This window comes from Halichoerus grypus, chromosome 14 (assembly GCF_964656455.1).
Source record: "Halichoerus grypus chromosome 14, mHalGry1.hap1.1, whole genome shotgun sequence".
NCBI classification, from domain to species: Eukaryota; Metazoa; Chordata; class Mammalia; order Carnivora; family Phocidae; genus Halichoerus; species Halichoerus grypus.
The window spans coordinates 7,498,177-7,514,445 of NC_135725.1; the positions used below are offsets into that span (position 1 = coordinate 7,498,177).

The window sequence follows — 16,269 nt, forward strand, 5'->3', positions numbered from 1 at the left end:
TACCTGCTAGGGAGGGTTTGACAAGGGAGAAGGACCAGTGTGGGAATGCCATTGCCAGCCCCCACTGTCCAGGTGGGAGGTTCCTAGAAAAGAGTGATCCCCCCTGATTCATTGGTCTGGACAATGGTGGACCCAGTTCTCAAAGTTTAGCCATTTATGCAACCTACATACTTTGCTACAACATATAATTGCTCTACTACATATGTACACACACACACACACACACACACACACTCACTGCTAGGACTCCCCCGCCCTCATCCACTGGGGGTTCCCTACGTTGCTTTTCTGTGATCTTCAGTACTAGAAGCCTGAGACTCACCATCCTTTTCCATTTGCACCTATAACATGTGAACAGCTCAAAACTGGGCCTGCTGCTTTGCTCACCTTCCTTCACTGGGACTTTCTGAGCAAAGAGGGACATTGATATCTTCACCCACTGAGCTTTTTTCAACCTTACACACACACACACACACATGCACACACAACATAATCTTTCTCTCCTCTCCCTCTTAATCTCCTAGGAGATGTGCATTTATGGCTAAAATCATAAGCATCACATAAAATATTAAAATTTATCAAAATATATCCCAGCATTGGGGACATCCATTTACTGAGTCACTTTGTCAGCTGGTGTTTGGGTACCAGGCAATACGCTGGACCCTGAGGATACAGCGGTCAGCAAGACTGACAGAACCCTGTCCTCTCAAAGTGTGCAGCCTGAGGAGAGACCATGGCCAGCAGGCAGTCGTAACTTGGGCTATTATGCAGGGGTGCCAGAGGAGGCTGTGGGGGCACGCCGGAAGGCACACAAAAATGACCCCAAAGCGGGGGAGCGCGGGAGAAATAGAAGAAGAAACGTCTCCCTGAAATCTGAAAGTCTGTCAGACCTGGCCAAGGGCCATGGGTACGCACAGGAGCTGAGAGGAGGGGGTGCCAGCAGGGGCGGGGCTCCGCGGGGTTGGGGTGCTCATAAGCTGCCTTCAGGAAACCGGGTTTTCTCTGGAGGACAGGGATTTGTGTATTTGCCCAGGAAGGGCACCCTGGGGACTCTGGCATACATTCCAAAGGCCTCCCCATCGTGTCATCCACCCAGCAAGAGTTCAGAACATACTCTCCGCCCAACAGAAGAGGACATGACAAAGAACAGACAAATGGCGTGTGCGGTCCTCGAGAGACAAAGACTGTCCTTTGTACATCCTAGACCAGCGAGGCAGCACGGGGTCTATATTAATTTCTTTTTTAACACAATTGGAAATGCCAGTTTTGCCCCTTACAATTCCAAGCTTGTATTTTATGTAGTCGTGACCTATATTGGAGGATTTTGAAGAGTGTCAAAAAAAAAAGTCACCTCCATGTTAGAGACACGATGACGAACATGTGGACGAGAGAGCTCTGGTATCATCAGGAAGTCGGCCGCACTCGTCTTCTGTCGGAGAAGACCTGGGTGTCGTTAAGAGGGTACCCACGTTGCGGGGTGTTGTAATGGAGTCACGACTCCCCCAGTGAGTGCTGCTCTAAGAGCTTCCCTGATGTGTGTCACAGACACTTTCCCACACGGACAGAAAGATACCTGACTTACAGGGCAACTAGTAAGCTCTGGCCCCCAAATAAAGCTTGTGAATCTTGATCATCGAAACACCTGAGAAAAGCCAGAGCTGAAAAACCAACATAGGCTTCAAAGAGCCATTTCTTCAGCCTGCATGTTGACATCTGCGTCATCTTCTGTCAGGCCATCGATGTCACGTCACCCAGTGCCACGTGATCGTGAGCGTCATCCTTTCTCTTGGGGCTGCAGCACTTTCTTTCCGGAAAACAAACAGTTATCCTCACTCAGCATCCCACGAAGGGGTCGGTTTCTCTGTAGGAAAATGACTTCCATAGATATTCGGGGCTGAGAGACATGGTGTTCAAAATCCACGCACAACACACACACACACACACACACACACACACACACACACGTTTTATTTGAGAATCCCTGAATGTGATGAACATTGTTCTCAATGTCTATGCTGTGAGCAGAGAAGAGGCAGAAAATCCCAATGTCCTAACCTTGAAAATGGAGATTAGAACATTGGGTCTTAGATTGGAAAAACTTGGGACCCTTATTCTATTTTTTTTTCTTTGTATCTGTGGAGAGTTTCTGGTACTTCTCCAAGTTTATTCCAGGGCAGAAACGCCCACAAGTCTTTAAACTTCTTTAATGCTGATCTGTAACCACAGCCATGCTTTATCCTCCATGGCAGATATTAGTTGGGTTACTGGCCTGTGGAATGAAACTTCTTATAGAGATATTCACCGTATTAACAGCTTCTTAAATATGCCCCCCTCAGGGACGCCTGGGTGTCTCAGTCAGCTAAGTGGCCGCCTTCGGCTCAGGTCATCATCTCAGGGTCCTGGGATTGAGCCCCACATGGGGCTCCATGTTCAATGGGGAGTCTGCTTCTCCCTCTGCCCACCCCTTGCTTGTACTCTCTCTCTCAAATAAATAAATAAAGTCTTTTAAAAAGAATATTCCCCCCCATCTACTCCTCTCAGCACACATACAGGGAAATTGGTGATATTTGCTCCTTTCTTCTTACTTACCTGGTGAGTGTGAATAGCTCTATTGGGGAAAAAAAAAAACAGCAACAAGAAGACATTGCTGAACTGGCTTTTCTAGTCTTCTCTGATTTGTCTCTGATCTGTCTCTAATTTAAATGTCTGTGTTGTCTGCAAAACTTTTATAAGCATAATTTTCAGAGTCCAGTCTGTTTCTTGATAATGGAGGAGAATAAGGAGCTAAGCCTACGTGGCTATCTCAACTTACTACTAAGAACTTAAAAAGCCTAGTCAACTTGGATTCTTCCTCTTTCAAGCATTCTCTCATCTCATTAATCTGTAAGTCCTGTTAGCTCTACCTTCAAACACAATCAGCTTCATTTCTCCAAGCTGAGTTCACCACTGTTCCCCCCATCTCAACTACAGCAGGCCCCTAACTGTCCCCCACATTCTGCTGTCGACCCCCATCCCATTAGCACACACAAGGCCAGGGCTCCACACCACAAGAGGGGCCCTTTAAAATGTAAATGGAGTCTCTGAGGATTTCCTGCTCGCGTCCCTCCCCTACCATGCTTGGAGTCAAGTCCAAACTCCTTTTTGTAGGCGACAAGGCCCTCTATGGTCTGGCCTTAGTCACACTCTTATCACAGCTCCTCCTTGCTTATTCTGCTCTGGCCACACTGGTTTTCTTACTATTCCTGGAAAACACCAACTCATCTTGCCTCGGGGCCTTTGTACATGCTATTCCTGAAGGCTGAAAGGCACCTTCACCAGAACTTTACATGACTTGTGCCTTCATTTCTGATGTCTGCTCAAATATTACCTCTTGAGAAAGGCCTTTCTCAACCACTTCCCCTAAACCCCCCGCCCCCCAATCTCACTCTCTTTCGTAACTCTGCTTTGTTTCTCCTCATGGATTTAGCAGTCCCTGAGATTACGCTGTCTCCTTACTGACTTGCTTACAACCCACTAGAACCGGAGCTCCCTGAGAACAGAGACTATGTCATGCTTACAGCCCTTTACCACCCCCTCAGTGCTTGGGCATTGTGTGGAATGAACGGATGTGAACAGAAGGGAGGACTACGACTATGATTCCTTTATGATTTCTGGGAACGGTAACAGTAACCCTGAGCAGGTGATTGCTGTTCTTCCATCTGCACATTGTCCTCTGCGTCACCTCAGGACAAAGCAAGAGACGCTGATGTGAGCATACGCGTGTCACTCCACCAGACAAACAGCTTGACTCATGGTCCAAATATCCCTTCACATCAGATTATTTTCCATGTATTTTTAGTTTTGAAGTGCAGTGGTTCTTCATTTTAAAGAGGTCTCATTCATTTCACCTCTGAATGCCAAATTAGCCATCTTTATTTTGTTCCCACATTCCAAACAAATCTACCTCATGCGGAGCCCAAGATGATGTTTTTTTAGTCGCCTTGAATTTTCAGTCAGGAAAATGAGTCATGACAATAACAAGGAAGGCTTGAGGTAAAATAGAATTCCTTTTCTTGCAACCTCTACTTTAGTCCGTTAGCATGAAGCAACATGGAGTTCAAACTAAACCATTATGTGATTTGGATGTATCAGTGTATTCCTTCCCTAAGGCTTTCTCTGAAACAACGGGTCAAATGGAGACAGAATTCCCAAAGTGAAAGCCCATAAGCCTTTCTAGTGTGACCTGGAAATCAACTTTATCTTTTCCCCTCTTGGGTGGGAAGCAGCTGGGGGAATGGGCCCTGAAGAAGCTGTGTATCTTTTTGCAAGTGAAGGACTGTCTGCCTGCTGGTGGTGAGGAGACCAACCACTGAAGTGAGCAGAAACCGCAAGACTAAGTTTTTTTGCTCCTTTCTCTGAAAAATAGTCTTTGGTTGCTTTTCTTTTTAGTTGCAAGGAGAAATAGTTTTCTAGGTTTTAATCATCTTCCCCAGAGTCAATGATTGGAATCATTCTTTTGAATAAGATGTTCTCCCCTCAGAAACAGAAACTGTGGTCTCTGGGCAAATATAGTATCTAACTGGACGTTAACTAGCTCCAACTGGGCAAAGGTGCCATCCACCTGGACACAAATACTGGCACCAGGAGCTCCTGGGGGGCTCAGTCGTTAAGCGTCTGCCTTCGGCTCAGGTCATGATCCCAGGGTCCTGGGATCGAGCCCTGCATCGAGCTCCGTACTCGCCGGGAGGCCTGCTTCTCCCTCTCCCACTCCCCCTGCTTGTGTTCCTGCTCTCTCTCTCTCTCCCTCTCTGTCAAATAAATAAATAAAATCTTAAAAAAAAAACAAAAAAAAAATACTGGCACCAGGCTGGGAGCTAAGTCTATGGAACCTGTGGTCTGTTCAACAGAGTAATTCCTCAACAGCAATGACCAACATGTATTAAATACTTATCCTTGCGTAGGATTGGATAAGGAGCTGGAGATACAAAATGGTAGCAGACATCCAAGGACTTGATGTTCTTTTCATATAGAAGAGCCAAGAGTCCTTCTCTAATTGTGAATTTTTAATAGATGTGGTTTCCTCCAATTCATTTCTCTAACCAAATGTTGAGGCTTGTATTCAAGGGAAGGTACAGAAAATTCCTTTGTGGTTACTACCATAGTAACCTGACATCCTGAAGAGGAAAAAAAAAATTACACGTAAACAGCACATGTTATTACTGATCAAACCCCCACCCAGCTAGTTTCTTTCAAATTTATGGATTATATTGACTTTTAAGGTCTTGTTTGGCAGTAGCTTTCAAAGGCCCCTGGCCATACTTGGCAGGAGTACGGCATCTGAAGTTAATTCTAAAAGTTCTTCCGATGTCATCAAGAGGCTGGTGTTCACAGTTTGAGACCATGAGAAAGACATGGAAGGGGCCATTTTTTTATATACCTGTGCCTCCCTTTCTCATGTTTGGACAAAAACAACACTCTTCCCCCTCATTCCTGTTTGGCTTTCTCGTTACACTCACTTCTGAATGTTTTTCTTTCATCTGATCCACTCTGTTGCAGAGCAGACTGAACTGTACGCCTAATAAAGAGAGTCTTCTCTTTGCCGCAGGACCATGAGTTAATCCCCTTGCTCTGACCTGCTCCGAGCTGCCCAAAGGATGATCTCATTCAGAGGGTTTTCTTTTTTATAGCAGAATTTTTGACATCAAATGTCTAAGACCACTCTGGATAAATTCTCTTCTGGTTGGTGATTTTTCTGTAAAGAGGATTTGGCAGAATCAGACTTTTCTTCCCTTTCTCCCCATCACATCAGATTCTGAAATAGACAAACAACAGAGTCACAGCCAATTCTGCAGTCAAGATATTCCAAAAAATCCCAGCTCTTGGTTAAATGTGTCCTGCATAATTCATTTCTCTGACATATCCTGGGTGTCCTCTCCCCTCCCTTTTCATTCCCATAGGGAGGGAGAGATTGTGATGCTCTCCGCCCTATTTCAGTCTATCCCAGAAAAAAAATACACTCCTTGGCCTTAGGGCATTGGTGACTTTGTTTTCTGGCCTTAGAACTGACCCCCTATACCCAAGTTTAGAAAGTGTCCTCCAGAACACGCTATCCTGGTTCCCGCACTCACTCATCATAACACACGTGTGAGTCTTCTGTGAGAAACTTTGGTGGTCATTTCACCTACAGCCAGTTCACAGCCCTCATTTTGTCTTGGTCTGTGGAGGCTCGGGCAATCATGTTTGAGTCTTGGTCTTGCCCAATGTGAGAAATTATTTGCAGTTAATATTGATCCAGCCTCTCGTGAGGAGAATGAAGCTCTAAGCCCTCACAGGAGATGGATTCAGCTCTTTGACTAGTTTGGAACAGAATCCTCGGACGGACATACAGCTCTTGGCGGGCTTCGGTCCTGCCCAGATGGACAGTGTTGCAATTACCCACACTTCCCAGCGGCTGTTTCTTCATTACTGAAAGCTGGTCTTGATTGTCTCAGAAGCAGAATTCAATTTGCAGTTCCCCCAGTAACGTGCTGTGATTCATTCGGGGACAAATCTGGATTGAACTGAGTCCAAGTGTCTCTTTTGTGAGACAGAAGGGAAGTATAAGTAGATACTATAGTCACCCAGATGAGTCAGCCAGGAATTCATGAAGTGATTCATAAATCGTTATAAAGACCACTAAAGTCTACTAAAATGGAGTGCTGTCTGGCTATACAAAGTGGGGTATTATCATTGGGGGGTTTTTTTTAGATGTTAAATCAGATGTGAAATCCTTAAAACTGTGCTTTTTTTTTTTAGGTTTTGAAAAGGATTCCTTTTCTCCCCCTCTGTAGTTGGCCAACGGCTAAAGCCACTTTTTATTGATTAGTTTTCACAGATGAATTTAAAAACCACCACAGTTCTTTGGGGGATAAAAAAATGCCTCCCCAAATCCACCATAGACCAGTTTGTATCCATTATTTCTACTCCCTAGCAGCAAATCAATAATATTTTTCGTGTGAATCCAATGAAACGAGCTGTTCTGATGCATTCTTCTTTCTTTGGGAGGTCCATTACCCCTGTGGAAGACAGAGGGGAGAAAAGAACTGTCCAAAGCACATATCAACCAACATTTAATCTACTTGATCACAGAAACCCCTCTTTTCAAAGTATTAACCCCCAACACAATGCTAAACCACACAGTCCCATGCTGCTTGCTAGAACTGCTTGAATATACAGCACAAATGAAGAAAATAAGATATATTTATGACATGTGCTTAACCTGCAACATGGTCTATTAGCAAATATTATTTGAAGAAATACAGTTGTTAGTTGACATAGAAATACCTTGAACTTATAGACAGGAGACAGAGCTTTATTTGGAAGGAGTTATCCAGCTGGAAAGACCAAAGGTGTTAAAAAAAAAAAAAAAAAAAAGACCAAAGGTGTAAGCCCAGCTTGGGCACGAAGACCTCTAGTACAGAACTGAACAAGTTCACCAAAGCAAACTGGGAAACTGGTTGCCAGGTTTCTTCAAGGCAGTGGATTATTGATATGCCCATCCCCACCAGCTGGTGAGAAGGTTCCAAATCTCAGATGCTTGTAGGAGTCCTCCACCGCCCTCCCTCACCCCACCCCTCCACCTTGCCTTGTGTCTCCTCTAGGGAGCATCTAATCTTACTGGGATAAAGTGATATCTGGAGAACTAGCTATGTAACTGGGCAAATCATTTCATGTCTCTGGGCCTACTTTATCTCATCCAAATAAGGCTACTCCATTGCCTTTCAGCTAGAACATGATATGATTGTATGAATTTGTGAACTCAGATACTCTGTGGGGAAACCCAATGCCAAGAAATGAGACTCTTACACAAGACCACGACTATCTGCTCTTAGAACTAGAAAATTAGCCAGATGGGCAAATGCCTTGCTTTCTTCGAGCCTTAGTTTCTGTATCTGAATAGTCAAGAGAGAAAAGAGTCCTAAGATTTTTTATTTTAAGAACTCTGTAGAAATTCAAATGCGGTGCTGGAACCACAGTCTTATAGAGCTCTCAAGCACTGGGTATGTGTTCATGTCAGGGATACCTTAAGCGTACATTCCATTTAGAGCCGTCATTCCATAAACACGTGTGGATCATCTGGAAGGTGTCAGACATTGTCTAAAGTACTGTGAGATTTCTGACTTCCCAATTTAAAATGGTTCATAATCCACCCCCAGCCCTCACCTTCCATTCTTAATTTTTCTCCATAGTATTCATTTCCTCAGTACAATATATAGTTTCCTTACTTAACTTTGTTCATTGCCTTCCTCCCCTCCCCAAAATAGAAGTTCCACAGAAGCGGGAATATTTTTCATGTGTTGCTCTGTCCCTGGTGATTAGAATAGGGCCACATACTGGGTCAGTGCCAATAACTATCTCCTGAATGAATAAATGAATATGTTACCTCAGATTTTATGATCCCCAGTAAGAGCTGAGATTCTCTTTATTTTATACTTGAAATTGAGGCTGGGAGAAGTCAGGGAATTTGTTCAGGATTAGCCAGCTAGCAAGGACAGAGCCAGACTCTAAGCCCAGTGAGTCTTCAGTGATACCCATCTCCTCCTGCCATTTGCAAAGTTTCTGCATATGAACCTCATCAGTTCTGTGTGTCTCAATTGGGATCTACCGTTCTGTGAAACAACCTCAGATTGTTTCTGAGTACTTCATTTACAGGAAAGATGACCTCTTTGCTTCTGGCCCACTTCACTGCAAGGTTGGAAAGCTCAGTGTGAGCCGAGGGTGGAAGCGGGTTGACAGAGGGGAAGGAGCTTAACGGACTAAATGCCCCCAAATAATAGGCATTTTCTAGGGTGTGTATAGATACATATTTACAGAAGCCTTTTTAGGTTTATTTTTTTCCAGAAGATATTTTTATGAGCCCTTTAAAATCTGTCCCCCCCCATTTTGTTTTTGTTTTGTTTTTGTGTTTTTTGGGTTTTCTGGCAGGAGGTGTGGGGAGGGGTACAAACCACTGAACCATGCAATGGCTCACGCTGAGGTTATATGTAAACTCCTCCACTAAAAGAGTACTAATGGTTGACTCAGTTCTGTGCTTTGCTTTTGTGCGAAGTGTTTCTGGAAGCAGTGTTTTTTTTTTTTTTAATTTCTAGTCCGTTGTGTGCATATTTATATTAACAAAAGCTATGTTGAATGAAATCTGTGAAATGTGAACTGCAGATCAGCAGCTGGGGGACTGAGTTGGACCTAGAAAGATTTCAGACATTCTGTCTTCTGGCTCTTGGACACTGCTGTAACTCAGAGTGAATCAGAGTGATGTCATCTTGTCCTGACGTAATGGGGGATGAGATATTCCATGGGAGAAAAATTGTAAATCACTGCAACTTTGACTCAGCACCAAAATTGTTTATTTTAACATCAAAAATTTTTAATTCACTATCTTTGGATTTAAAAAAAAAACCTCTGTTTTGGACGGCATATTCAGACCATATTCATTTTGGTATGTGTGTGTGTTAAAAAAGCAAGGTTGGAAAATCAGTGAGGGCACTAAGAAAATGGAGTTCTAAGGCCCCACACCCTACCCTCAGTAACAGTAAGAACATTTTATGTTTGGCTTCATGAGCTTCTGTCTAAGTGTGTGTGTTCTTGGTTCTTTGCTTGCTTCTGGAGTGCATGGCCTCAAACCACTCAAGTTTCTCAAGTCTTTTTGGCTTTTTCTAAAACGTTTCTGGCATCGGTCTTGTTACGAGTGGTCAGTGACTTCTGGATACTCTCAGGGCCTTCCCTCTAACGGAGGGACGCCCCTACTTCTGCACTCCTCTCCTACCCCCCACCTCGGATTTTAATTTGCTAATTCTACTCTACTATGAGTGGGTTAACATGGAAGCAGGTTTATAGAAGTTAAATTTAAATTAGTAGAAGAGTGTGAGAGATTTTTCCATAAAATACTATGTGCCGTGTTTCAGCAGTAACAAAATTAAATCTAAGTACTGTATTTGAAAATCAATCACATTTATACACTCATTTCTTATGCTGGGCTTTTTAGCGCTGAATTCTTCTTTATTTCCTCGTTCCTAGCAATCATGTGGATAATTGTAATCACATCTTGTCACTTCTCATCTTTTCTCTATATGTGTAAAAGTTAACATTTTTGTATCAGTCCTTTCCTTTCCAAATCAAGGACTTCCTTAGGTGTACATTTATCTCACCTAGAATAGTTTACTTTTAAGTTTTTATTAATACTTTATATGAAGTGACACACTATATTTTTAAATTGCATTAACATCATACCATATAATCTTACTTACTTGAATAACATGGAGAAAAATCCAGTCTGAATTAGCAAAAAGCAAAATGTGGAGTCAGTCGAAGGATCAGTAGGTATATTTTACTCCCCCAGCCCAGGTCTCTGAAATAATCATTGCTAACACCTTGATGTGATACCACCACATTTTTTCCCTTTGCTCACTGTTACTATGTTATGTAATATGTGGTAGCCAAGAGGGCATGGCCAGGGTTTGGGATTTGCATGAGTGAATAGACAAGAATGATTTATAACTACCATATAATTATATACTCTCTAGATAGATACATAGATAAATAATTTTATGTAGCTATATAATCCATATATAGGTGTAGAGTCTCTTGTATGGAATTTACATTCTAGATGACTCCTAAATGGATTCTGTCCTTTTAGCTAGTTGAAATCTTCCCTTCTTTATAGCTAATAATCATAGTTCACTCAATAGCCAGATCACCCCAAATTACAGAGGTAAGATTTTATATTGCTGCTGGTCTTTGTCTCCTTCCCCCTCCCCATCTACCTTTTCTATCTTTGTTCATCAGACCCTTGTTTCTGAGGCAGACTCACTGGCCCGGGGCGGGGGGGCAGGGAATTGTGAAATGGAATCCCTCTCCTCCATCAAGCCGACAATATCAGGTCAGATTTACACATACTGTGACTTGCCCCATCCACACACCTCCGGTCCTCTCGGTCCTCAACAGAAAGGAAGAGTGGCAGAAGTACCAGAGAAAAGACCAGAAAACCATCGAGAGTGTGCTGCATCTTTTACTCCCAGATGAAGAAATATAGTCAGGAAGCAAGTCAATGGATCTTGCTGCTTTGCAATGCCGGTGACAAAGGTTGTCTTCCAATTCCAGGACCCCCCCCCACTCTCCCTGGGGGTCTCCTGCCCCCAGGGCCCCGGGGGCAGGGGTGGTCGTGTGGCCTCCTTTTAGCCCTAAAGCCTGCAATCCCACAATTCCTCAGCTCCCTCCCGTGACCTCCAAGAGGGTTGCCAGACGCATTAAGGACGTGTTCCCCAAGAAAATAGCCTCCATATGAGGAATCCTGGCACGGTTTTTACTCGATGTCCTCAGGGCAGTGACAGGGTTCATCTGCGATGTGTTCTCTCAAGGCCGTTCAGCTCATCTTCCAGGCAAATTCCAATTAAGATGATACGCTTGGAAAATATATATTTACCTGGCCCAGGGTACTGTTACTGTCCTCCTGCAACAAAGTGAAAATAGGCATCCTCACGCAGCCAGTTTGTTTTGGCCTCCTCTGGAGACTTCTCCTCGTCCTCCTCCTCCTCGGTTCCCGCATCCCCTTCCTCCACAGCCGTCGTAGGACAGAATGCATTTAGGAATCGTCTAGGGTGTAAATTCCATACTTTTTTTTTTCATCCCATGGTTCCTTCCTGGCACAACACAAGTGTAGAAGCTCTGCCCTATTAAATATTCTGATTCAGAACGGTGCAAATTGCTTTATAAACTTGACTGGTTCAGTTTCCCTTCTTACCCTCTATGGCCCTACACAAAAGCCCAGCAAAGGGAGGGGACTCGTTCTTGTGCAGTAAGCCGCAGATGCTGCCGGCCACGGCTCCGTGTTAGCGTCCGACAAAGCCTGTCTTTTCACGCGGCGTAAGGAATAGCCAACTGAAAGCTTTCAACATCGTGGGCCTTTCTGGGGGCATGAAACAATTCATTGCTGATACACTTTGCTCCCCGGTTACTTTGTCACTTCATCTCACAGCACTGATGGGTTCCCTGTGCCAGCCCCCTAGTGACCCGGCACCGAGGGTCACTTTGGTGGTCTGTGGACGCTGGTAAACTTGAACACTGCTCTGCCAAGTGCACCTTGAAAGTCGCTTCAAACCCAGGGAGTTGGACCCTGCCAATGTCCCCTTACGATTAGAAGACTGGTGGACAGTTGTCAGGCTTGTGTCTCAGATTCGTTGACCAGGTCACCTTGTATTTGTCTGTCCCTCCTCAGAAACTAGCAATGGCTTCACTGTGATTAGCACATGTGACCGCAAAAATGTCCCACATGGCGTTATGGTTGTGCCCTGAGCAGCAAGCATTCTTTGCCGAGCACAGAACCCGTGCAGATAGGTTCTGGGTCTCAAACCACACTTGATCTTTGAGGTTTAAATTCACTCATTCTTGGCAAAAGAAAATGTATTGTTTAAAGAGAACAGGATGAGAGAGGCTTATAATAAAGACTTGTAACACTTCTTGGACCTCAGATATGTCTCTCAGAACAAAATGTTTATGAGCTAAGTGTAAATGAATCAGAAACATAAGGATCAAATTTCCCCTAAAATGCAGACGAATTTAAAAATTAGCAGAAAAGGGGGACTGGCAAAAGATGTGCTTTGAATTTCACCAAACCCAGAGTATTTGAAATGCATTTTAAGAGGCTTGACAAACCCAAACTGTGACTACATTTTCCCTTTGTTGACTTCTTTTATCCCCTCAGTATCTCAGCTGAGAAGTCAGTGGTTAAAAATGGGAGGAAATGTGTTCACCAATTTCTTTTGAGGGCTTTTTGTATGCTCTTATCCAGCCAGTGTGGAAATCGGAATTTGGCTTTGAAGAGTTTGTCTCTGCTCCCGCTTTTTCATGTCCTTCACGCTTCCTTTCATGATTGTCTTCCCAGGTTTGCACCTTCTGCCCCGTCTCCTCACCACATCAGCCCCCGGAGAGTTCCAGCTCCTTCTTCAGTAATGCCGAGAACGCAGCCTCCCCACACCCAGCAGCCAGTGGGTGGGCCACACCTGAAGTCTTACCAGCCCGAAACAAACTCTTCCTTTCAACCAAATGGGATCCACGTCCATGGTAAGTGGGGAGCCGACCACCCCTTGAGTCTCGGAAAGTGATACTGTGTTGTCGCTGTCAGACAAGTGCCTTCATGACCAGCGCTGGGTCCCTCTCGTTCGGTCACACGCCAGGCTTTGGCTTTTAGGACTTTGCTCTAAGATGTCACACCTCATCAGCATGAAATCTCATAGCATTTTCCTGGTGTTGGCCCTAAGCTGGTATAACTCATGACACCCCAGAATGGTCAGCGCAAGATGATGATCCATTTACTGACCAGTGATTTAACACCTCATGGAGAGGCCCTCACAACAGCATCTTGTTTCCTAAATAATAAACAGTCACTTAAAAGGGAACAACAGGAGGGTTTTTGCCCAGGCATACCTCCCCCTCCCCAGGTCCCCTATTCCCAGAACCTCTCCATCCTTCAAGGCCCAGGTGAAATGACACCTCCTCTCTGGAGCCTTACCTGGTGTCCTAGCTGGATTGCATCTCTCCTGGCTCTAGTCTCTGACTGCATGTCCCCTGTGTCTCTCAGATAGCACTCTCGCTCTCTCTCTACCTTGTTAAGTTACTCCTTTGTGAGGAACACTTGCCTTTCTATTAATGTGTAAGCTTCATTCTGAGGTCAGAATTTTCTGACCCGTTGTTCTTTTTCTTGGAGAACTTAGCACAGTTCTCTACATGCTAAGGTACTTGGTAAGTGCAGAGAGAAAGAAAAGGAGGAAAGGAAGGCCAGAGAAATCATGATGGTGTTCAAAATGTGAAGATCTGGTGTTGAACCCAGAACATCCATGGAGAACTAAGTTTGGCTGAATTTCTTTTCTTTATTTTCACTGATTTTGCTGACTCAGGCAGGTATCTTTGTGAACATCCATAGAAAGTTGAGTTGAGTTGTCAAATTGCATGGACTCAGACTATATGTAGCCTTTTACTTCCTGGGGGCAAAGGGGATCCTGTCCATTTAAAGGAGATTTTCAGCTCCTTCTGAAAAATAGGACTCTCCCCTGTCTGCCCCTTGCTGATTCCTGAGTTTGCTCCACGTGAGTTATTACTTGATGTTAATGGGTGGTGTCCCCAAATAAATCTTAATCAGTATGCCAGCTGAGTGTGAATAAGTGTGAGTGACTTCCCAAGATGGCAGAATCAGGCAGTGCTGTGGAGGTAGGTGTGGGTGAGGGCATCAGAGTAGGGGTCTGGACAGCCAAAGAGGAGTCCATGTGGACAGAGTAGTGGGCTATGGGAAGGGAAACACCTTGAGAAGCCCAGGCCACTGGCTCCAACTCCCAAGTTCCATCCATCTCTTCTCCTCTCTTCCTGAGCGCAATCACACAAACCCTCATTCACCGACGAAATGTGGGCTCCCACCACTGTTCGGGCCTATGGTAATGGTTACTCTTTTCTGTTGGTAACCTTCTTCTTAAGCTTTAGTTATGTATTTATTCAACCAAGAAATATTTCTTGAGTACCTACTGTATGCAAAGCAATGCATGTGTGAGAAAGACAGAGAGCGCTCTTCCTGCTGAGAGAGACCTCCCGACCCAGGAGAGGGGCTTCTCTCATGTGGGGGAGATCCAGGTCCCCTGTGCCAGGAAGCCACCCTTACCGGCAGGGAGGAGGTAGACGAGTGTGGGCTTTCTGGAATACAGAAGAGGTCACTGATCCTACAACACACCATTTTTACCCTTCACATTTTAACATTGCCGAGATCTGGACATGTGTGAGTCAGCGGCATCATGTGACTGGCAATGATTTCTCTCCCCAGTGCTATCAAAAATAATGGAGGATTTCAGGCAATCGTGTCATAGTTCCAATGAGAGGCCATAGTTCCAATGAAAGGCCATATAACACTTTGATGACAACTGTGAAACATATTTTAAAAATTCAAAAATTAACCTACACGTACACCAAAAAAAAAATGGAAGGAAATTTTCTAAAGCATTAACAGTTTTGCTTTGTTTTGCTTTTAAATGATGACGGTAGGGATAATGGATAATTTCTTTTCTTCTTTTTCTGCTTTCTGAAGACATTTTAAAAGAGATTCTGGAATTAGACCAATTCGATTACAAATACCAATCCACTCAACTGTGTGACTCTGAACAATTTCTGGGGGTCTCAGCTACCTTCTCTCACCAGTGGTTACGAAGAGTCCACAAGAAAAGCACGTGGCACAGCTTGGGAACTTAATATAATGCTTCTCCTTCTTCTCCCTCCCTTTTCTTTATTGGACTCTTTGAGAATGGGGATGTTTCTAGCCTTAGGGCACACATAATTCTTGGGGCAAAGTAGGCATTTAGTAAATATTTACTGAATAAATGGTTGACACTCTCTCATTCAACAAATGTAAAATGAAACAAGACTACACAGAAAATGAGACCTACCCTATCATTTCGCCCTACTTCCCGGCAAAAGGCTCCTCTCCCATATTTCTCTTTTTTAGTTGAATAATGAATATATTGTCAACTTGAATCCGTTGAGTTGGGTTTTTTTTTTCTTTAACTTTTACTTCAATTGTTAAAAATTCCCATGGCCAATGAGAAACTGCTAGCAGCAGCCTAAAAATAAATACATATGACAAGCCTTTCTGGAAGAGATCGGGATGTAGTTATGCAAATTGGGAAACCATAACTTTGTTCTAGAAGATGGGCAAGTGGTTGCTGTGATGGGCACGGAGGGAGTGTCCATGCTTTAACCGCTGGGCCACTGCTAAGAATGAAGGAGTAGGGATCCAGATGCAGCCTTACCTCATCCTCCCAGCATTTTGTCTGAAACTGTTTTCCTGGAACTTGCTAGGCACGAGCACTTCTCGTCAACTGCTCCTTAGGATAAAGAACAAATTGAGCTAATATTTTTCAAGTGGGTGATACAGTGCTGGGAGCAAAGAGAGGCACAGAGACCTTCTAAATGAGTTGCAATTATTAGCAGCTTTGGTTGGACTAGTATGCTGGGTGGCGTCATACAGCATCTTGGTCACAGGGAACCTCAACCCTAATAAAACTAGATTTTTAAAACCCCGAGAACTCTGGTGGGGTTGCTAACACGATAGCCACAATGAAAGGAGTGTTCTGTCTTTCAAGAAGTTCATGGCTTTAATGAGCGCTGTCACCCCCATCCTCTCTCTATTCCCTGCGGTAGGTAGAGGTCAGAGAAAAATGTCATCAGTATATTTTTAGAGATGGGAGCTGAGACAGAGAAGAATACAGAATGTCTAGGCAT

At 44.1% G+C, this 16,269-nt stretch overlaps 1 protein-coding gene across 7 annotated transcripts in view; it reads left to right on the plus strand.

Annotated features, from left to right (window-relative positions):
* Positions 1–16,269, plus strand: part of GLIS3 (GLIS family zinc finger 3) — a 439,369-nt gene that overhangs the window by 396,933 nt on the left and 26,167 nt on the right. For all 7 annotated transcript variants that reach the window (XR_013443988.1, XR_013443987.1, XM_078062287.1 and 4 more), the window contains one exon: positions 12,896–13,074. Coding sequence is in view for 5 of the 7 variants with exons in the window: in XM_078062287.1 (XP_077918413.1) it covers positions 12,896–13,074 (179 nt within the window). In the remaining 2 variants the exon portion in view is untranslated. The remainder of the gene's footprint in view (positions 1–12,895; positions 13,075–16,269) is intronic.